We start from the raw sequence: 24,137 nt of genomic DNA, 5'->3' as shown, positions 1-24,137 counted from the left end.
ATCTTACATTAGAGTCAAACAGGTGACTGACAACTTTAAGAAATATGAACTTAATAATAATCACAACAGAATGGCCAGTTTAAACAGCATTAGGGAAATGAAGAAAAAGACAAAACATAACATGTTTGGCACATCAGCAGGACACATGGGGGGAGACAGATGGCACAACTCCCAGTCCTTGTTCCACTGACACTCATGTTCATGTCTTGTTCTTGAAATAAGTAGGAGGTCGGGAAGGGTAAAAGCACCTTGGTGACACTCTCCGATAAGGATGGATACTTTTGTCCCACAAGCAGCCAAAACCTATCCAAAAATACAGTTCACCATATTTCAGTTTGACTGTGGGGTCCATTAGTAGTTTTGTGAGTTCATTTTCAGCTCAAACTACAGGCTGATGCTACTGACAATAAGCAGAAACAATGACTGTTGCCTGCCCTATAGTAACACATATGTTGTACTTAATGCAAGCTGAAAAACCTCTGCAATGCATTCAGTAAGGCTAATGTTAATTTAATATTTTAAAATCTGAGCAATATCTCTGTTTCATTCACTTATGAACTCCATTGTACATGCAATAACAAAGTTTATATAAAGGTAAAGCTTATTAAGGGAGAAGAAAATTATGTGAGACAAACAGATTCTCTGGTACCCCTGGACAACTGTCACGGCACCCTGGTGTGCTGTGACGGCACCCACTGTGGGAACCACTGAAGTAGGGACCAAGTGATTCACTTTAAATAGATCACACAAGCATGCTTAAGGCATTCAATGCAGAGAGTTTGTGTCATAGCTGAACCATTGTGGGTGATCAGATGACCAGTGTTTCTCCTCTCTTCTGTTTATGCTCTGGTGTTTTGGAGAACATTTGTGATGACACTGCTTTGTTAAAATCACTTTGTATATTACAAATATATGTTACAAATGGGGCCAGGTGCGATGCCACACGGGTGGCAGGTTGGGGTGGGGGCCCCCATGGACTGGACCTATGGTGCAGAAACTGGCTTGAACATGGAACCTCTCTGAGGGGGAAGGAGCCAAAGCTGGTGTGGGAGGTGGAGCGTTACCGACTAGATATAGTCGGGCTCACTTCTACACCTAGCATTGGCTCTGGAACCAAACTCCTGGATGGGGGCAGAACTCTCTCCTTCTCCAAAGTTGCCCGAGGGGTGAGGCTACTTGTCAGCCCCAAACTGAGCACCACTGTGTTGGGAGTTTGTCTCTGTGGACAACAGGGTTGCCTCCCTGCGCCTTCGGTAACACGGGGCAAATCTATGACTGTTGTGACGGCATACGCACCGAATAGCAGTCTGGGGTACCCAGCCTTCCTAGAAGCACTGGAAGGTGTCCTAGCGAAGGCACCATCCGGAGACTCTGTGGTTTTGCTGGGCAACTTCAACGCTCACGTTGGCAATGACAGGGAAACTTGGAGGGGGATGACCGGGAGGAATGGCCTGCCTGATCTGAACCCGAGTGGTGCTTTGTTGTTGGACCTCTGGGTGAGCTGTGGATTGTCCTTAATGAACACCATATTCAAGCATAAGGAGGCTAAGTGTACTTGGTACCAGAGCTCCTTAGGCCAGTGGTCGATGATCAACTTTGTAGTCGTGTCATCAGACCTACGGCCATATCTTCTAGACCCTCGGGTGAAGAAAGGAGCCGAGCTGTCAATCAATCACCATCTGGTAGTGCGCTGGATCAAATGGCAGGGGAGGCTGCCGGACAGACCTGGTAAACCCAAGTGGGTAGTGAGGGTGAACTGGGAATGTCTGGCAGAGGACTCTATCGAGAAGGTCTTTAACTCACACCTCGAGGGGAGCTGTTCTCGGATCCAAAGGTTGGCGACGTGGAGTCTGAACGGACCCTATTCAAAACCTCCATTGTCGAAGCGGCAGCTTGGAGCTGTGGTCATATGGTCATGGGTGCTTGTCACTGTCATGGGTGCAAGTTGAAGAAGCAAGGGCGACTCCAGAATCAGGTAAGACGTACTGGGACGTAAGGGCTGCGGCGGCGGTCATGGAGGCAAAAATGTGGGTATGGGAGGAGTTTGGGGAGGCCATGGAGAAGGACTTTTGACTGGCCTCAAAGAGGTTCTGGCAAACAGTCAGGCGACTCAGGACGGGCAGGCAGGGCCTCATCCAGGCTGTTCTCAGCAGGGATGAGGAGGTTCTGACCTTGACTGAGGAGGTAGTTGGAAGGTGGAAAGAGCACTTCCAGGAGCTCCTAAACCCTACTGACATGCCTTCCGAGGAGGAGGCAGGGCCCGAGGAGTTGTGGGGGGTCTCACCTATTTCCCTGGCAGAGGTCGCTGAGGTGGTTGGGAAACTTATTGGGGGTGGACGAGATCTGCCCCAAAGTACTAAGGGCCCTGGATGTTGTTGGGCTGTCATGGTTAACACATCTCTTCAATGTTGCGTGGAGATTGGGGACAGTGCCCAGGTGTGGCAGAGGGGGGTGGTGGTTCCCATTTTTAAAAAAGGGGACCAGAGAGTGTGTGCCAATTATTGAGGTATCATACTGCTCAACCTCCCTGGGATGGGAGTTTGACTATCCAGTCTGCATGTGCTTTGTGGATTTGGAGAAGGCTTACAGGGGGATCCTGTGGGTGGTGCTCTGTAGGGATGGTACCGATACCGATACTTGTATCGGGAAGTGCCCAATATAGCCTTATTTGGTCATATCGGAATCGGTGAGTACGCCCGTTAATGCACCGATACTACCACCGATACCACCACGTGATGCGGATGCATGCAGGGCGCTGCCGTGCTGGTAAGCTATTATTGCTTCCATAGGAGATCCCTTGTAAGGGAGCGCTTGTTTTCGGTGCAAAGTAGGCCTACAGTTATTGACAAAATCATGAGGGAGGCGCACGGTCTCAAGCAACCTTGACCTTGCAAAGCCAGCACCGGCCGCCTGATGCCAACCGGTGCTGCGGGCAGCCCACCTGATGCCGGCCAGTGGCTTTTTTATTCAAATAAGATTTTGTCTATAAAAAGTATTTTTCCAAAAAAGGGTCTTGAAAAAGAGGGGTCGTCTTAAAATCAGGGTCGTCTTTTATGCGGGTCAATACGGTAAGTTACAAAATGTCAGCCATTTGGCTGACATTTTGCAACTAAGTTGGATAATAAAACTAAGTTGGATAATAAAAGAACAGTTCTGTGGCATTCATTCTCTGTATGTTCTTTCATGTTTTACAAAGGGTTTAACCTGATGACAGCAATCATATCATGTAAGGTTGGTACTGTACAGCGTTCTTGGCACTAGGTCAAGCTTGTTCCTGGTGGGTGCTGGACTCTGCCACGGCTGCCCCTTAGGGGTGTAACAGTATGTATTCGTATTGAAAATTTTCAGTACAGGGTGTTCAGTTCGGTACAGAGACATGCAGTGGGGGTGAGTTACCACACAAGTATAATAGGTGGCGGAACATAAGTTTTGTTTTCATTTACCCACATCCACCTGCAGCTACACGTGCAAAACAGTAGAGGGCAGCAGTACGCCATGGAAGCGTCTAGTCGCTTGAAGAAGAAGCACAATAAGCTACACCTGAAGCATGACCTGAAGCCTGAGCACTTATGTCATGGCTACGGCTAATGCTACCGAAACCGGCACTAGCAAGAAACTAGAGCTTGAAGACTGTCCCATGTCGTTAAAATCTCCTATTTGGGAACAGATCAGCTTCCTGGTCAAATATTGCAATGGACAAAAACAAGTGGATAAAACGAAGGCAGTGTGCCAACATTGATCAGCTGAGATCAGGTACGTTCATGGCAAAATGAAAAACATGCCATTTCATTTGAAACGGCGTCATCCGAGTGTAAATATCTCTGGTACAAGAAAAAAAAAACACCCTAGTGCAAACACAGCTGACTACGGCATTCAATCAGCCTCTCCCTAGCAGTTCAGATCGGGCCAAAGCTATAACAACTGCCATCTGAGTTTTTATGAATATATATTTTGTATATATTTTGTTCATTTGAGAATATTTTATTTATTGGAAAACATTTTATATAGATTTTGTTTATAATGAGAATATTTATTGGGAAAACTTACTACCAGCACTTGGCAGCAGTATTCTATTTTTTTTTCTATATTTTATACAATTTTACAATAAAGTTCCCATACTGTATCGAAAATGTACCGAATCGAGACCTCAAAACCAAGGTACGACCGAACCATGATTTTTGTGTATCGTTACACCCCTACTGTCCCTTGTCTCAAATTCTGTTGATGATCTTCATGGACAGGATTTCAAGGTACAGTCGGGGAATGGAGGGTGTCCAGTTTGGTGACCACAGGATTGCATCCCTGCTTTTTGCAGATGATGTGGTCCTGCTGGCCTCATCAGGCTGTGACCTTCAGCAGTCACTGGGCTGGTTTGCAACTGAGTGCAAAGCGGTTGGCATGAGAATCAGAACCTTATGTCCAAGGCCATGGCTCTCTGCCGGAAAAAGGTGGTTTGCCCTCTCCGAGTGGGAAGCGAAGTACTGCTTCAAGTGGAGGAGTTTAAGTATCTCGGGGTCTTGTTCACAAGTGAGGGTAGAGTGGAGCAGGAGATCGACAGGTGGATCAGGGCACTGACAGCACTTATGCAGTCGCTGTACCGGACCATCACGGTGAAAGAGGAACAGAGCCAGAAGGTGAGGCGATCTTTGTTCCAATCCTCACCTATGGTTACGAGCTCTGGGTAGTGACCGAAACAATGAGGTCACAGATACAAGCGGCGGAAATGGGTTTCCTCCGCAGAGTGGCCGGGCGCACCCTTAGGGATAGAGTGAGGAGCTCGGGGTAGAGCTTCTGCTCTTCTGCATTGAAAGGCGCCAGTTGAGGTGGTTTGGGCATCTAGTCAGGATGCTTCTTGGCCGCCTCCCAGTGGAAGTGTTCCGGGCACGTCTGCCCGGGAAGAGGCCCTGGATCAGACCAAGGACATGCAGGGGGGACTATGTCTCCTGGCTGGACTAGGAATGCCTTGGGATCCCCCAGGAGGAGCTGGTGGATGTGGCCCAGGAAAAGACTATCTGGGTTGACCTCCTCAGCCTGCTGCCACCACAACCCGGTCCCGGATAAATAGCGGAAAATGGATGGATGGATGGATGGTATTACAAATAAATCTGACTTCTTATTCAAGGCCAAAGGTGGATCACTTGATCAATAACATAAATTAAACATCACAACATTTTTCTATGTTAATGTTTTTTTTAATGCCCAAAATCATCTGCTCTTGCTGCATTTGATATCCTCCTAAATGTACAACAGCAAAGACAAAAAAGCAACACAAAGAGAGATGAAAGAAAGTGAGAGTGCATTTACATGGTGGAGACCAGGCTGAAGGAGGATTAGTGCTGAGCTCTGGCTAGAAGCCACAGAGTCAGAGTTAATGAGTCCGATTAGTCTCCAGTGTGTGTTCAGGGATTAGTACACTGTCCACCCAGAGAAAGGTTCTCATTTCAAGCCTGACATTGAGACGAGGGGAGCGCCAACCTCATTCAGTGGATATGAGAAAGACTGAGGATGAAAGATGAGAGAGAGTGAGGATGAGGGAGATAGGAAAAAGATGAATGATAGGTGAAATTGGTATTGTGAGCAGCAAGAGGTGTGTAAAAAAGCACTGAACAACAACTAAAAATGTCAGATCAGATTATTGTGTGTGTGTGTGTGTGTGTGTGTGTGTGTGTGTGTGTGTGATTGGAGAAGAGGTAGTGCTCCCCTGAGGCAGAGAGAGGAAGGAAGTCTTAAGTGGCAGAGAGAAGTACAGCAGGCCTGCACTGACCCTCTATCATAAGCACCATAATGACAATAATGTGCTTGCAAATTATGCTTATCATTTGTTTTAACATACTTGGTGGAGGTCAATATTTTTTTGAATCACAAATGAATCCACTGGATTGACTTTCAAATACTTTCCTATGATTGTCTAAACTTTCTGGTGCTCACTGGGTCTGTCGTTATGCAGGAAACCATGTCCCATCTGGTTCTTAAATGTGCCAAAATGAACAGTTATTTGCAAAAATGTTTTTATGCTTTGACAGTGCAAGACGCAGGATGAGAAAGAAACAACAAATATGAATTCCCTGATATTTTGAATATTCAAACAAACAGGAGGCAAGTGTGCTTGGGACTGGATGCACAGCCTAAAGCACAAAATAAGTCTAAATCAACAGAGAAAGGTGGCTCTCCACTTCTTGATTTTTAGAGTGCCACCTTTCTCTATTGATTAAGACTAGTTTGAATACATTGTCAGATTACAGTTACTTGGTTGTGTTCATTCATGTCTTAAAGCCATGCTAACTGATGATCTTGTGACAGGCATATGAGAAGTTATTCCATGATCATAAAAAAGAGAGATGGGACACCACTTGAATGCATAAGTACAGTATAGGCTATTACATTTGCACAAATAGAACACAAATTTGTCAAATGTAAAGGCAGGGACCACAAATAATTGGCTATGTGGAGACTACACAGGCAAGTCGTTCCAAGCTACAGCTCTTCCTCAGGCAGCGGGGTTTCTGCTTCATGAAATACTCCATTTTAAAACTTACTTTGTTTTATGAATCAAGACATTTAGATTGTAATTGTGTAGCAAAACTAGCAAATTAAAAGTGTTTTGTGACTTGTCCTCTAAAATGTGCTTTGTTAATATATTTGATTTGATTTGATAAAACCTCACGATGTGTGTTAAAAAAAACCCTCCAAACTCCTTACTAGCTGAAAAGATAAGAGGATGTTTTGGTAGAGAGCAGGGCAGATACTGAGAGCAGATGAACGGGTGTGTGTCAATAATTGTTCTAAAGAAAACCTGTAGTCATGTTCACACTTCCTGTAGAGGTTCCCCATATATCCTTCACTGTGAAGTACAAATAGACAAAGTGGTTCTGTTGTGAATGTGGGGCATGTGTGTGCGGTTAGGTCAGCCACACAACCCAGCAGCACTCACTTAAGTCCCACTGGAAAAGTTTGAACAGTCTAAACTGTGACAGATTTGTCTGAGGGTTTTGTCTGCCACAACTGCTTCAACAAAACACAAGAAAAGTGAAACCAAACCTTCCCCATTTTACACCGGCTCATCAGTTAAAATCAGCCTTTAACATGTCAAACCTGTCCAAATAGATAAACTGGCCACAAACACCAACTACATGTCATTTTGTCCCACCAGAGACATCTTTTGTTGTTAGATTGGCCATACTTTAGAAATACATTTGTTTCTACTGCAGATACATTTATCAAAGCATACAGGTAAATCTACCCATCATCATAAAACTATTTTCTCATGAGGGCAGTAGCCAAATCATGTCTGTGGTGAAATAATCCAATAAATAGTCTAAGACTTGAAGAAATCTGTGTGGATTTCTGATTGTTTTTGAACCCTTTAATGACCCCCTGAAGGATCCACTGATGTCGATGGATGTTACCCACTGCATCATGCCACAAGGTCAGCTGAGGTTGCATGACACAGGAAAAAGCAAAACAAAACAACTTCACCACTGGTTATTAAGAAACTCAACACAAAACAGCAATGAGGATGGAGAACCTTGGCACGACTCCAGACAGCACAGATCCGTCCTTTTGTGCGTGTGCGTTTCTATGTTGTGCTACTCGCAACAGATGGTCCCTGTCTGGATGCACCACGCTGTAAAATCAATCTAATCACATGCACAATCACAACAGGCTTCCCATCGTGTCAGAATGGAAGACGTCACAACAGCACAATAGATAATTGGACACAAATGACAAATGCCAGTGTATGTGTTGTTATTTAGATTGCAGCGCTTTCTATGGGTGAACCAAAGCAGCACAGCACTGTATTGATCCGATGATCCATTATTAAGCACTTGGCCTGAGCGTCTATCTGTGTTCTCTAATGTCTAATGTTGCTCAGGCACCAGACTTCTATAATAACACTGATGTTATGTTTGCTCTCACTTGTTATCTATATGCATTTGACAAGCCTGTATTGTAATGCTTTCTTTATAAATACACTGACTTAACTTTTTTTGATGCTGACTAGATAAGGCCTGTAGTCCTGTTAAAGCCATAGAAAACCACTTGTTTGCAGGCACATAAGCTACCTCCCTTTACTGGGCCAGAATGACAAAGGGATTAGTGATGTAATCATCCAAATGACACACAACACACAGGCCACTGCTGACATCTTATTGCAGACGGACACTCCATGCACGCTCAGTGTCGACAGCAACATGAGGGCAAATCTATCTGCACTGCATTGTACAGCAAAGAATGTATTTATTACCCAACCCCAGTGTTTGCACATATTTTGAACTTCCATTATTTGAGAACCTCAGTAAGTGAGGTCAGTTTACTGTACAAACAAAAAGAGCTATTACACCTGAGCAAATACTTTCAGTAGAATCACACTTGTATTTTTCTACTGGAGAAATACACTGTACCACATTGTTTTCACAAGAAAACATGAACAGCTACACAATCCCTTGTTGTCAAAAAGAAGAACCTCTGGACTTCCCTTCATCTTTTCCAACAACAGCTAAGATTTTTTGAGCCCCAAAACTACTTGTAAAATAACAAGTTAACAGAAACTCTGTTTCAAATATTTAAAGATATAGGCTACATTTAAGACACTTAATTACGAGGTCAGCATCAGCCTGTATCCTTCAAGTGGAAAATAAAGCAGCCTAACAAAATGTTAATTTCAAATTAAAAGGACTTGCATGCAATGTCCTGCTGTAACAACAAATACAACGGTATGATTATGAGCTCTCATTCTGATTTATAAGACTGAAAGCATGACTGCAACTTAAAATTGTTTAGTATTTAAACATACAAGCCAAAGCTACATTAGAGAAAGATCAATGAGGTATAGAGTGAGGAGTCAAGTTGCATCCATACTGCACATACCAAAAACAATAGTACTGGTATCATTTTCAGAATTTTAGCACCGACTTGGTACTGAAGTGTCAATTCTTGTGACATCCCTATGCCTTTAAAACAACAGGTACCAGACCTTCAGTGGTCAACAATTTCAATAACTAAAGAGCATGGAGTTCAGAGCATGGATATCTCAATTTTGGAATCCAATTTTTGAATCTCAAGCCTCACAGAATGGGAGACACAAGTTTGAACCTGACTAAGATGGAAGCACTGATACACAACTGAGAATTTGCCAGCATTAAGACAAAGACTTGAAGTACCACCAACAATGTGAGAGCAGAGGGAAATAGGAATCTACCATAATTCAAAACTCAGGGCACCTGACACTTTTGCATTTAAGTGTTACACAGAAGGAAAACTCGCTAGGGACAACACTGCCTCAAAATTAAATGCTAGATGTCTTATTTTTTTCCTCGGGATTAGACGGAATTCATCGGTAACTGCAAATTGTTTAAGGGTATAGGGGCTAAATCTGCAGATGAGCGATACGCCGAGAGGCAGATAATGTTCTAGGAAGAGGTATCAACAGATATCTCTTTCAAGTCAACATCTTACAGAGCAGCTCCGTTGCATTACTTGTAAAAACAAAGATTTCCTGCCCTGGAAGATATTTTGGATCAGCCTTAGATGGAAGAAAACCAGGTCACTGACAAATGACAACACAAGCTGGACTTCTCGACTCGGAGAGCTTTCTTTGCAATGTAAAATCATCCTCGGTGAGATTATGGGTCACATGTCTATTGCTACATTAGTTCAGTTAAACCATGACTGTGGTATGTTTCTTTATGCAGACACGAATCTAAATCATGTGAGCCCATACATATTTATGAGAAAATTGTATTTAAAAAAATTAAAGCAGAACTGATTACTTGTACTGTTGGTCGATCTGCCTCATGATTAGACCAACTAGCAACGGTTTGGCCATCTTTTCATTTAAGTTGGTGAATTTAAGTAAAAATTACAGAAAAAAATCGTCACCGGGTCCTCGGTGGGATGCCACAGGTTTAACGACTTCAAAACGCACATGAACGGAAACTGTCCATATTAGTGAAAGCTCAATTTCAGATGACTCAGTGAGCAGAAATCCAGCAACCAGGCTGAACATCAAGAACCTGGGTGATTGAGAAATACGCAGCCAGGTGAAAATGCGGAATACAAAGGAAGTCCCCAGAAAAGTCGCCACTTTTAAATTTTAAAGCCTGCAACACCTACATTTCTGTACACGTTTCAACCCAACTCGGAAGCTAGCGTCAAACCGAAAGCCGTCCTCAGTGGTTCAACTCACAGCTCGGTCTTCAAACCGTCTAACTGCTATCTTTCGTCTGCCGTTGAAACCCCCAACCGACAGGTTCTCGATTTTCGAGTTAGCTACATCGTTTCACCAACATACAGTCGTTTTTTTTTTTTTTTAAGCAAACAAGATGGTTTCTTACCTTACAGAGTCAAATTCATCTTGAGCAAAGAGACATGTATGAACTTGAGATGCAGTTTGATCAAGTGTGCTTTGTAGTCCCCGGCACTGCTCCCCAAGTCTCCGTCTGCGCGCTACTACACGAACGCCCCTCCCCTGTGTGCCTCGCGCTCCCCCTCGCTCTCTCTCACGCACACGCGCGCGCACTCGCATACCGAGACACACCGTGTAATGCACACCTGTATTCACATGGCGGACTGTACAGGGCAGACACATCGATATCTTTAATGGGAAGAGAAGAAAAACAAACAAACAAACAAAAACATACAGACTCCGATGTCACGAACAGGTCTCGACACGTGGTTTAATTGTACTGTGTTTGTTTATTGCATGAACTGTAATAGCTGCAGAGAAACAACAATTCAGATGAGTACAGGTGGGTTTTGAAGTATTCCCGCAGTGAGGTGAGAAGATGATCGAAGGACATTCAGATGGCACTGCTGACAGATTTCACCTTTCCTCTCTGTCCATCCACCTCCAGGCCAGCACTTATATACTGCATTTAAACCGTAACTGTATTGCGGAGGAGGAAGGGGTGAGTGTGGGTACCACCATCACTTGCTCATTTTCAACACCAATAGCGCATCGACTCAACAAAAAGTAAAAGAAAAGCACACTTGCCGAGGAATGAGTAGCTATGCCGTCTTTCACTTTAGTGCCTTGAGTATGGCGGTGGTCACTGTGATGATTGTGGTGGTGAATATAATTGTAGTAGTCTGGTATTTGTCCAGTACAGTGACAGTTAATGTCTGACAAGTAGGTACAGTAAGGTGGTAGTTATTGCTGGCCAAATGTATTTACCGTGGGACGTTTGGGGGGGGTGAGACGACCAGGTGGTTGTGGTGTGCTTTGTTGTGTTACCCTCTGAAGCAAGCACATGTTGTCTATGTGGAGCTGCTCATTCAACTGTGACACTATATAAAACCATTTTTATCACGGAAGTAACGCGTAAATTAACCATCCAAGTATCCAAATGCAGTATACAAGCGCAAACTCTTGTGAGGACTCAGACTGGAGCGATGGCCCCATCTACAGGTTAGTTGTTGTACAGCAATGAGAGTGGGGGGTTGACATAACCAAAGAAGTGTTTGTTGCTGATGTATTTAAAAAAAAAAAAAAAAAAAAAAAAAAAAGACAAAAAAAGGAAAAAGATACAGCTCCCTTTTAAAGTAAGTAGACCAGCCACGTAATAAAACACATTTTTTTCTCCACCATATGACTTGTAAAATGGTCTCAATTTTTCAAAGTAACTTGGTCACTATCACTGAAAGAAAAGGCAATGAAATAACATTACTGTGACATTGTATCTCACCTGATGAACCATACCCCCCACCCACTCTTAACCCCCCCCCCCAAATATCTCAACTTATCCTATCTCAAATGCAGGACTCAAGCATACGGGCTCTAATGTTAATAATACGTATCATATCCATACTATATCCATATAATTAATAAAAAAATAAATACATTTAACAAATACAAATGATTTTATAGTAGGTAAATTACCAAGGGAATAGATTACCACCCACCGTTGGATCGTTAACACTTTCTTTTTTTTTTTTTTCAAGTGTAGGATTTTTCAATAAAACCATTATCACCCCTTACTAATTTAAACCTGTAGTCTTAAAGCCTCTAAACTGTGTGTGGCTGTGCTATCGAGCTGTGTGAAAACATCAGGCTCCATCCAGTCATCTATAGGGCTGTGCGTGTGCATTAGCTCACTAATGGCTAAATGCTAACACTGTAACACACTCACAGAGAGCAATCAGGAGTAAGAAACAGATGCTGATGATTTATGTTGGCAATGGGACCCAGGCCAGCTCTTGGCTTTGCCAAAAACCAGGGGGGTAAAAAATGTGTACGCCTACATGTCTTGAATTGGTATATCTTGTAAAAAGGTAATATGAAACAATTTCCTCTTACTTGTATTTTTTTTTTAAAGAGTTTTTGCTTGTTTGTCTTTTTTGTACAAATCTTTGTATAATTTGTTCAGACATAACAAAAACAGACCACCCATCAACAAAAAGAAATCTCATGCATAAGTTATGTCCCAACTCTCACGATTGCATTTTTAGTTTTACCATCTTTAAAAATCTGTGTACATGTTTTTTTCCCCAACATAAGGTTTTTGTACATTTTTAGTCATTTGCCTCTTTTTCTTCTTTTCTTTATTTTCTTTCTTTTTTTATTTATTTTTTTTTTGTTAATCATTTTATCTTCCTCACTGAAAAGTACATCCAGCAGTTCCAGGGACTGCTCCACAGTAGATCCCAGACACCTGTCCTGTCTCCTCCTGTACACCTGGAGGCGCAAGAGGCATATTGTGTCGGTGCTGGTTGTGGGGAAAAGGACTCCATAAAAGAAGCCACTGTGAAGCAATTGAGTTAATCCTTCATGATTTCAGTTCAGGTCCAAGAACTTTCCTATAATATTTCTTTTTTTGTTCATTTTTCTGCTATAAAACGTTGCTCGTCCCCCCAAAAAAAGCTTGAGAGAGAGACCAATAAAGATGCTGAATACTACTAACAACCTCCACAGGCTGGAGTCTGGCAGCAGAAGTAGGACAGTCAGTCAGTCAGTCAGTAGTAGACAAGGACGGGGGGCGGTGAGCTGGCCCCTATCTGCAGAGGTCCTCTTGCGTGGAGTCCCGCTGATTTTTCCTCTTCTTGCTGTTGCCCTGGTGATGTGGCTTGTGGCTCTGATGACCTTTGGTGCTGGAGGAGGAGTTCTGCTGCCCGTGGTGGCCGCTCTTGTGGTGGGAACGAGACGTCCTGGCCTGGGGGAACAGCACACACGCATATAGGATCAGAGTTCATACAAATTCTCAAATTCAGTTTTGCTTTTAAAGCCCTTAATTTATTTATCACTTTGGGGATTTTATTGGGATGCTCATCACAATGTAGGCTGGTACCTATGGGACAACATGATGATCAATGTGATGTTTTAGGGCCAATTATAGATTGTTTTTGACAAAAATATCACAAAATATAAATTGTTGTCAGATGAGACTGCAAGCAGTCATGAGAGAGTAAGAGTAAGTAAATAAAATGTAATAAAGTATACTAGGTAAGTAGGCAACTATAATTAAGCAATTAGGTATAAGTACTGAGTAAGTATACAAAGGTAAGTAAAAGTGAGTATAAGAATGCAAACAGTAAAGGCGGCTTCACACTATGACTGAGGCAACCACCTGGGTGCTTTAGATAACCAGTGTCCATCCATATTAAGGCCGATTTCAAAATGGACTTAAAAATTCAATTGAGATTTTGCTTACTTTATCCAGACAACATAAAAATGTCTGCAATTTAATTTTACAATGGCAGAATGCTTTCCAAGACAAAAACTGAAGTTTAAAAGTGCTCTATTTTCCATTCTTTTCAAACATTTTTTAATCACTTTTTAGACACAATTGTGAAGGGATGAAGTGGGGGTGTGACAGTCACTAGGTGTGCACAGGATACTGTATTGATTAATTATTTCTTTAATTACCGTTTCTATACTTATTTCTGTTCATTATTAGTTGGTTCTTTTCTTCTCTGTTGTGTTTTGTTATTGTTAGGTCCTTTTTTCTTTGTCCATTTCTATGAATGTAGATGGATGAATTGGTGTATATTTATTATAACTTATGTTTATTATTATTATTATCATCTTTATCATCATCATTATTACCATTATTATTATTGTTGTTGTTGTTGTTGCTGTTGCTGGTGGTAGTAGTGGCAGGAGTAGTATTAGTATTTTCATTTATTATTATTATTATGGCTATTCATAGCAGTATTTCTAAGGAAGCAGGATAGATTTGTTGATCATTTGTGCAGGGAGAAGGGGTGGGATTAGATAAGTTTCAACTTCTTCCCACTCCTTATTGAACAAACTTTTCATTGTCTATTGTTTTTTTCCTCTTTTTTTTGTTGTTCAAAATAAAACTTTCAAATCAAATCAAAATCAAATAAAATTTTGTAAGATCTATCTATGAAGTCTGTAAAAATAACATCCAAGTGTCAAAGCACTAATGATTATACAGTAATCTGATTTGGATTGGATTTGTGGGTTACATTTACTTTAGCACTGATTTAATTCAAGACTTTGATCATCTATTTTAGTTGTCAAAAATGGAAGTCTGTCTGCACACTGAATGATTTCCTAACCAAATACGCCCGACCATTAACTCTACACTAAATCACTTTTTGTGTTGATAAGCCGTACTGTGTTTTGGTACCGTTTAGTTAGTATGACCAACATGGCATGACATACCCTGAAGTGCTGGTCATACTGCCAACATTATACCACAAATATGTCTGCACCACATTTATCTTAATAAACCTGGCTTAGTTCGCCCTCCAGTGGTTAAACAGAGCAGTGTTCAGCTAAAGATGCGGCCGTGTCTTAATTCAACTGCACTAAAAGGTGTTATATGCAGTAGTCGAGTTGTAAAAAAAAAATTCAGGGGGGATGGTCAATTTTTTTCACTTGATGAAAAGTGAGGATGGCAGTTTTACAGGGGGGACGATTTTGACCGTTTTTATTTCAGGGGGGATGCCATCTACCTTCATCCCCCCTCAACTTGAGTAGTGGTTATATGTTTTAAAAAATTCCCACCCACAAACCCTGCTCCTCTCCCTGGCTCTCTGACACCACTTTCTTGCATTTTTCAAAAATATGTAGTGGGTGAGAGAAGCTCAAACTGGGTGCCGTATTACCCATTAAGTGAGAAGCGTGCTTCAGCAAAACTGAAACTGCGCTATGACTTTGGTGAATGTGGTTTACTATGCTTCAAACACATAACACCTCACCACTGTGGGCGGACTGATTAACACCCTGTGACACTGCAAACATGTGCAGCATGTGTGACTGAACTTCTGAGCATGGTGTTTGCTTTTGAAGTTCTTTTTAAAATGATATGAAAATCTGCAGTACAAATAGTTTATTCACATTGTGTATTTCATATTGTTGCTGTCCTAAATTTCCTCCAACTTCCAAGTTCAGCAGTTTGAAATACAAACTGTCATGCATTCAAGTGTTTATAGATATACATGACTTAAGTTTATTGTCATGTACATGGTAGGCGCTAGTGGCTGGCTGAGCAAGGCTGTGCTTACCTTCCCTCCCTTGTTGCTTCCTGGTGGAGTGCTGGTGGAGTGGCTCTGTGTTCGATGATTGGTGACGCCGCTGGACGTTTCTCTGTGGGTGCTGGAGCCCCGGCCAGACTGTTGCTTGGCTGTCTTACAAGGGGTACCGTCAGAGTCCTGGAGGAAAACCACAAAGATAATTAAACACAACCACTTTCCTTTAACATCCAAGCTAAAATCTGACACATATTCTTGTACTTCCTGCAACTTTACTGCACATATTGTATGGTCCTGTATGATAAACCCCTCATCTGGTGCTTAGAGACAACTAAAACCCTATTTCCTATGCTGTACACCACATAATTATGCAGCTTTACATTTGAATCATGAAGGTTCAAGTGACAAGAAAACAATCTCTGACCATTGAGACTTATTTCACTTCATTCTATCAGTACAACTACATATTTAAACTGCTCTACACCACAAATAGTTCTGGCTGGGAAATTAACGGTAGCCAGTAATTGCAAAAATTCTAGCTGCTTCAATCCTTTTGGCTTCTAAAACACAGAACTAGTTGGTGAGTCATCCATTAGCCAATGTGCCTGTAGCTGCATACTGCCCTGTATTTCATATTGTTGCTGTCCTAAATTTCCTCCAACTTCCAAGTTCAGCAGTTTGAAATACAAACTGTCATGCATTCAAGTGTTTTTAGCTGGAAAAAAAAACCCAAAGGGACCACGTAACAATTTTTTGTTGTGGCTTATAAATGTTCATATTTTTAGTTGCACCTGAAGACAAGCTGTGTGTGTGTGTGTGTGTGTGTGGCTAAAGGACTGACCGCGTCACTGGAGCTGGAGGCGGTGGAGGAGGAGGATTGCGACAGCGGTGAAGAGGAGGGAGAGGAATGCACTGAAGGGGATGGAGAGGAGGAGTTGGAGGAGGTTTTGCTGCGGGGAACCGGTGGTAGAACCACCACATCATCATCTGGAACGTTGTTGTTGCACTCGTCGAGCTGCTGGGGCTCCACCAGCAGCGTGACATCATTTCCTGCAGCAACAGCAGAGGGAAAAGGTGCACATGAGACAAACTCTGGTTGAAAGGCAAACTGATGGAGCCCTGCAAGCTCCATCACTTTTTTATATGAACATGCTTACCTATAATCGATAGTTTGCCTTCATTTTTAGGCTTTTTCTCTGAGTGAACTTTTATGTTATGACCCAAACAAAGATCTGTTTCCGGTGACATGATATCAAAACATATGGTAATGGTAGCCAGGAGTGCACGGTGAAGATGCTTTCTACGGTTTCACCACCAGTACATTTCATTCAATTCACGTTCCACTTCAATGCAGGAGGTAAGAGAAACAAACCCTCTAAAAGAATATTTTGAGAAATTTCATGACCAAAATGTGTAATGTGTCATTTTTCTGCAACAGCAAATTTTCTTGGCACAACTCAACCACTTGCATTTTAGAGGATTTAAAGCTCAAGCCATGTTGGTGCTTTGAATGCTCACTCCATAGTCCAAGTCATGTCCGAATCATGTCAATAAGCGGATATCGATTCAGTGAAGGCTCTTTTAATTAGTGGTTGAACAATAAATCCATAATGCAATATGTTGTGATTCCTCCTGACATTATCAATGCATTTGTGTCAAGAATCAATATTTGAGTTTTCAACTTAATTTGTACAGATAGCACATTTGAGTTAATGTGAGGCATGTTTGTTCCCTGCCTTTAGGTATTTTAACTGGATCTTTTCTGTCATGTTCATGTTGCAGTCCCTGTGCAGGTTAAAACCCTAAAAAACACAAATGAATCCTGCTTATTCCAAAATTATTTTGTCTTTTGCTGGGTGTTTCTTCCTCTTCAGTTACAGATATGGGGATTTATCATACCTGATTATTCTGCAATATGCGATATACTGTAAGACAAACTGTATCGTGATAAAATATTGTGATAGTATTACACCATGAGGTATCCAGTGATTCCCTCCCCTACCTGTAATGATTAGGAAAAAGGCATTTTATTGTAGCGTGATTAAATACAGTTAAATTCATTTGAAGTCAGATGTTTCTAGATGATCTATATCTAGTTGACATAAGTGAAAGTGTGATATTTTTGTTTTTCAATGAACTTGTGAAACCAAAATTATAATAAATTATTTTTGGCTTCAACAGATAATTTGAAAATATAAAAATGTTTGCATCCTTTACCCTGATGTGCACTATTCACAGTTTATGCACTATTTACAGTTCATTTTAGGCTAGTTAAGAGCCAGATGAGTGGTGTTTGTGACACAGGACAACATAAAGAATGTAAATAGGAATGTATTTGAGAACCAATTTGACAAAGATGCATCCCATGGTAAAGCTCACCCACTTAATGCATGATGCAGGTTAAATCAAAATCTAAGCACTGTTTATGTGTGTGTGTTTCCTTCATCGGGACAGTAAAGGATTGTGTAAAATGTGAAAGCAGCCAGAGTTACACCAGTGCTGAACATACTGTTGAGTGGTGGGTCGTTCTGAGACTGGCTCCCCCACTGCTTGCTGATCCATTCCCTGTATTCATCCACCTCCTGAGTCACCCGGATTATTCGACCAAGTATGCTGTGATTGGACACAAGAAAAAGTACAGCAATTAATGCAGCATTCATGCATGATTTTTAGTGAAATGTCTGCTATCCTCAGAATGATCAAACAGAGACTCTACAGGGAGCCAGCTCACTGCACACTTAGCTGAAAACTCAGTGCTATAACGATGTGATTTAAATTCAAAACATCATTAATAGCATCTGCAGTGTTGAGAATGAATATAGCAAGAGTGGACTGGCCAGTTAACTAGTGAGTTGAAAAATTTATATTACAAAATCCTGGATTTCAAATATTTCCACTACATTGGTAAGCCATGTGTTACCACAGTATTAATAAAGCGTAGAGGTGTTTGACAGTATTGATGATTTAAACTGAATATTAAATATTTGCAGGTAAATTTCAATGTAGCATCAGTGAGTACCAGGTGGAACAGTGAAGCAGCACTGCACAATTAATTGATAATCAGTCAACATAACAATATTGACTGTTGCCATTTCTGCTGTTTTGTATAACAGGACATAATTTAGTTAAAGTTAAAATAAGGGGAAATTTGTTCATTATGTTCAAACCGTGTTAATTATAAGCATTTCATCTCCTTGTTCAAATCTCAATTACACTGTTATGACTATGAATAAAAAAAAAAATGTATCAAAATTCTTATTGTAATACCCAGCAAAACAGCCTCAACAACTTTGTCTGTTCATAACCATTAGAGTTGTGCACAGATCCCCATTTACTTTCTAAGCTCTAGTTTAACGGGTTTCTACTGTTATTTTTACATAAGGGCATCTCAAAACTCAAAGGTTTGCAGACTGCACACGTGAAACTGGAAGGAAGAAAAATATAGCATAAAAAATACCTCACACCAAAAGAAACAAAAATAGGTAAGTAAATACATACATAACATCTGGGATCATGAACATTTTCTGTGTATGTTAAAGTATAAATCTAAACAGCTTACCTCTCTGTCTCATTATTGGGATAGAACTTAGCGATGGGGGACACGGCATGGCTGAGCACCACATAGGCGTAGTCAAACGCCTGTTTCACCTGCATGGCACCGTATGAACTCCGGCCAACGTCGTTGTCTTCAAAAAACAAAACAAAACAAAACAAAAAACAGGTGAGATGGTCAGTTTGTTAAAATAGTTGATTAGTAATTCTGTGCAGTCAAATGCTGTCCTTTCATTATTCAAACTCATTTGAGAAAACTCTAAAGAAACACATCTGAAAGACACTCATGTTTGCTGTGTTTTTAAAAGCACCTTGACTTTGAAAGCGCTTATAAAACACTTGTACCTAGAGCTATAAAAGCGCCTATTAATCATCTGAATAGCATAAAAAGGTGTTAGAGAGAGTCACTTAATTTGGATCAAGTAGGCTTGACTTTTCTTTGATGCAACCAGATGCAACTATTCTTCCCCAAAATGGCCAGTTACTGTCCAGTTCTTAGACTTAGGGCCCTATCTTGCGCCAGACTCCCTAAACCCGCTATTTGCGGATTTAGGATTTAGGAAGAGGCGTTCCCCCGTAAAAGTTGCTATCTTGTGCACCTCCCGCTATCCGCAAAACACCTCCGCTACCCGCTATATTATGCATAGGCGTGTTTTGAGCGTTACGCCAGTTAAACCAATCAGTGTGCCAGGTGCCACTGCCTTTAAGGGCAGGATGCGCTATCCTAAATCCTAAATCCTAAACCCGCGATGGAGAGAGGGAGGTAGATTTTCTCAGGGGTTCTACTGAGGCTAAAGCAAGTTGGCTATATACATATTATATATTATATTATAGGCGAGTTAATTCGGGAGGTGGAGCCACATGTGTCCAAGTGGACGTGTCACAAGGTTGTACTGATTGAGTAAAATCCCTGGGACACACCGCACACACACACAAGAGGCAGAGGTGGAACTATGTGTAAACTAATTTATTGACAAGGTAGATTGGGCAAATAAAATATGAAAAATAAAAATATAGCACAGCTGCTGGCTTATGATAAAACAATACAACGTGCTGGCGTAAGTGTCCAATTAAAACAGTCTTTCCTCGAAACAGTCTATATGAGTAATATACTCAGTCCATTCCAGCGGCGTCCTGGTATCAGTCCGACCGTGTGCGTGGAGAGGCTCCGTCGGGGCGTGCATTGAAGCCGCCTGGGCGCGCTCTCCTAACAGACCACCCGCTATCTGCTATCCCTAAAGTGTGTGCGCAAGATAGCAACTTTAGGGATACACGCCCACGGACACACCTCCAGGCGCAAATGACGGAGTCGGCATAACGGATAGCGGGTAGCGTGGGCGCAAGATACCGTTTAGGGATAGCGGAAGTTCCTAAATCCGCAATTTGCGGGTAGCGGGTAGTGGCAGCGGATAGCGGGTGGCACAAGATAGGGCCCTTAGTCTTAAAAAGGACCATACCAGTGTTTTTGAAGGTTTGGCCTGTTTACTACAATTTCTCCACATTTTACAATGTGACACACCATTCTGCAAATCATGTGGGGGTACTAAAGACTTCAAAAGATAAAATCAAAATCCCTCCATTTGCACTTGACTTTGAATGTTAGGTTGAAATACCAAAACCACGGTACTGATAACTGGCTGTGTAAAGCAAACATTTCCCTGAGGATTATTTTCCGGCAGAGGCTGTTTCACTCAAAACACAACAGTGCTGCTGCTTTTAGGAAACTGATGTGGATGACTTTACTTCAGTGATGGAATACTGGTGTGAAGAAAGTTTGAAGTTTCTCCGTAATATATGGTATGTACATTTTGTAGATATTACACTAAACATGCAAAATCGGTGGTATGGTCCTTTAAGACAGCACTATCTCACTATCTCTTACGTAAGATGTTGACATTTGAATGCATCTCACTATCAAAATTGTAATGTGATACATTCTCTAGTGGTTAACAGTGATCCGTAACCAATTCTCTCTGTTAACATTCTTTCTTTTTCAGCACGACCCTGGTTCATATTGATTCAGTCACACTTGACTTACACCCCAGTGCACCCACAGTCTTCTACTGCTGGCTACTGAGCATCGCCATTAGAGCAGGAGTTAAGAGAGGGAAGCCTGACAGTCACTCACTTGTTCCCACTCAGATTTGGGTTATAAGGGAATTCCAACTGGTAACTTTTTGATCATAAGCCAATGTTTTCAGTCTTTAGGCTTTTTTTCCTACTGTGCCTACCTGGCTGCAGGGGATCCTCAATGTACAGCATGGAGGGTCTGTAGCCATCCATCATGTTCTTCTGAACCTCATCTTTGGCAACGTAGCAGCCTCCATCTTTTATCCTGATGCCGGTTTTCAGGTAGTTGAAGTGGCGACCGTAGAGCTCAAAGAATTCGATGAGTAGGACCCCGATGTTGGTGTTGGGACTACAAACATCTTCCCTATAGTGGAGCTGGAAGACATCAACATATTACATTACTCCTAAAGTTAAATGGAGCACAGTGCAACTCAGTGCAACAAACCATTCTTTATTGAGCAGCTCCAGACTTTATATTTGACTGAAAAAAATTTGAGTCTCTCCTCTAAGTAAGAAATTAGGTTTTTTTCACAGCTAATGCTGCCTGAGGATTTCAAAAATAGGATCTTAAAAATCTATGATGCACCTTGGCACCATAAAAGTGATCAGAAAATCTTAAAATGAACTCACGGCTATGGGAAACCAAGAAGCTACATGCAAAAAGGTTGTCCTTACTGAAAGTGAAATTCGTCAGATGCTCTTAACTCCTAGGGCTGTGAGGTCCATGAAATGTGTTCATTCCCATGAGAAAAAAAGCTTGAGAAAAATGCTGCTTGGAATTGTTCAGCATGTAAAAAGGTAGACAACTGCTCACTGGGGAACAGATTTCTCAATAAGTAAAACAACTGGAAATAACCAGCTCTAAGTCACAGCAAAATATATATATATAATACTGGGTTATCTCCTACAAGTTCATGTTTCCATTTACAGCTCATTCATTTTGCAATTACGTCTGAATGCAACCAGTGCATGTTGGGAGAGGAGAGAGTGAGTCTTACCTGCAGGAAGCTGACAGCCATGAGGAAGAGGCTGTAGGAGCCGATTCCCCCGGTGAAAACCTCGTTGAGATCCCTCTGCAGCAGGAACTGCTTCAGCACCAGCACCAGGTAAGGCAGCACAGGGTATTTCTAAAGAACACAGATGCAGCAAGAACATGGTGATCAACAGCTTTTCATATTCATGTCTATACCACCCTCTAGTGGGAAAACACAAGTTTAAAGTCAGATCATTCAAAAGGCTGGGATTTTGGTGGCCTACTGACTGCTGGTAAAACCCACAGTTGGATATTCAAAAGCTTTTTCCACCACAGTTTCTTCTCCCGTCTTTCTTTCTTTCCTTTTTTTTTTTTTTTTTTTTTAAATAAATAAGAACACTGACTCCACCATGCCGTTAGCGTTCATCAACAAGTTACTGGGCTTTGCAACCTTTACATTTGTAACATTAGTAGTAGTAAAAATAAACTATAAAACAGTAAAAAAGGAGTTTTAAATGAGTTTTAAATTTAACAGTTCTGATTAGTAATCAGTCATGAAACAAAGACGGAGGTGACTCTATTACTCTCAAAGTTGTATTAAGTAGTTTCAGACAGCTCTATTTTTCTTGTTGTTGCTACAGCAAAGAAAATATATGTAAAGAAACAAACAAATGCCAAGATAAAGCTGGTTCTATTGCATATGCTAAGACGGCCGGAGCACTGATCAGTCCTGTCAGAGCCTAATGATGCATCATGGAGAAGAGCACATCGAGTCACAGTGGATCTTGTCTCATGCCCGTTATCCAGGTGACAAAAATGAGCATCTCAGCTATATACTGGTGGTTTACATAAGCAGGAGTCATGAAGTTGCGTGACAGTGTCAGCTTATCCTTCAGCTAGGTGCCCTGAAGACACATTTTCCCTTGAGGCAAAACTTTCTATGTGCTACGTGTGTTTTCACTGTACAGGTTAACCTTGAGACACCCTGTCTGGATGAAAATACTTTGTTATCACTACAACTGGTAACCAGGCATTCTCTATAATCCTCAGATAACCCACATCTGCTTAGCACACTGACCACTGGATGAACCCAGATTAGTTTTCCCAATTGTGAGAGTAACAACTATAACACAACACTGCTTGCATTTCACATGCCAGTTTCTTGCAGGTTTTCCTGAAGACACCACCTATAGAGTGAAATTTTCTGAATGTCCTCCAAGGGGCGCTGATAAGTTTCCAACATGCTGTGTCTCTTGGCAAATCTGAGGAGGGGACTGTGGATTTGCCCAAGGCTGTTTTTTGGTGGGTGACACTATCCTTGTACCCTTGAAACATCAACAGTGTTTGCAGGGTTTGAATGTGATTGCTTTTCCCAAGAGCGTATGAAAAACTAAAAAGGACACCATAAAATTTAAGGAGCACAGTATGTGAAAATTAAAAAAAAAAAAAAAAAAAAAAAATACCAGTTGTACAAGGTGAGCCCTTTTCCTTTTTTTTTTTTTTTAAACATCACATCAGTTCATTTTAATTTAAAAAATTCTACCATTTGGAGACCTTTTTAAAAGCCAGTAGGCCTGATAAATTCAATACGACACCACAGCATGCTGATAAAACGGCAGCAGAACAGAACCCTGCATACCTCTTTGAATTCCTTGATGAGCCGGGCTGCTTTCACGCCGCTCTTCACGTTAAAGCTGATGTCCACTTTGACTTCAGTAAACGAGTCAGTCAGCTTGATGATGGGAACCTGAGGACACAAACCGTGAGACAACAATGATGGAGGTGCTGATGCAGAAAAAAGCCAGACGGACAGCAAATCCTTCACAATGAGCACACACACACAAAAAAAAAAAAAAACATGGTGATGCTGAAAACTCTGATCTTTCAATATTCCAAACAATACAATGTCACACAGCACTACAACACACAAACACGCCAACTTATGAACCTTTAATAAAAATTATTTGAAGTACTCTAATCCTGAAATACAATCCTTTAGCAAAAATGCAAAGCACTGGTAAGATGTGGTGAGTATCTAAATAGAAACAAATCCTTTATGCACGAAAGCCCTTGGTAAAAATACCAGTAAAATGAAACCTCTAAC

General features: G+C 41.5%; 2 protein-coding genes across 4 annotated transcripts in view; both read right to left on the bottom strand.

Moving 5' to 3' along the window:
* Positions 1-10,456, bottom strand: part of adcy7 (adenylate cyclase 7) — a 124,028-nt gene extending 113,572 nt beyond the window's left edge. For 2 of the 3 annotated variants that reach the window (XM_030078620.1, XM_030078626.1), the window contains exon 1: positions 10,335-10,444. The gene's annotated coding sequence lies outside the window, so the exon portion shown is untranslated. Of the gene's footprint in view, positions 1-10,334 lie in introns of all 3 variants that reach the window. The other variant, XM_030078613.1, reaches the window with a different exon arrangement.
* A 219-nt stretch (positions 10,457-10,675) lies between these two features.
* Positions 10,676-24,137, bottom strand: part of tent4b (terminal nucleotidyltransferase 4B) — a 40,612-nt gene continuing 27,150 nt past the window's right edge. The window contains exons 5-12 of the mRNA XM_030081193.1: positions 23,673-23,780; positions 22,059-22,187; positions 21,222-21,435; positions 18,998-19,124; positions 17,948-18,051; positions 16,280-16,488; positions 15,472-15,618; positions 10,676-13,148 (exon numbers count right to left, since the gene is read on the bottom strand). Of these exons, the coding sequence (XP_029937053.1) occupies positions 12,990-13,148; positions 15,472-15,618; positions 16,280-16,488; positions 17,948-18,051; positions 18,998-19,124; positions 21,222-21,435; positions 22,059-22,187; positions 23,673-23,780 (1,197 nt within the window). The 3' untranslated portion in view covers positions 10,676-12,989. The remainder of the gene's footprint in view (positions 13,149-15,471; positions 15,619-16,279; positions 16,489-17,947; positions 18,052-18,997; positions 19,125-21,221; positions 21,436-22,058; positions 22,188-23,672; positions 23,781-24,137) is intronic.

The sequence above is a fragment of the Myripristis murdjan genome, chromosome 3, assembly GCF_902150065.1.
Source record: "Myripristis murdjan chromosome 3, fMyrMur1.1, whole genome shotgun sequence".
NCBI classification, from domain to species: domain Eukaryota; kingdom Metazoa; phylum Chordata; class Actinopteri; order Holocentriformes; family Holocentridae; genus Myripristis; species Myripristis murdjan.
The sequence above is the reverse complement of the archived record's forward strand: the minus strand, read 5'-3'. Positions and strand labels throughout refer to the sequence as shown.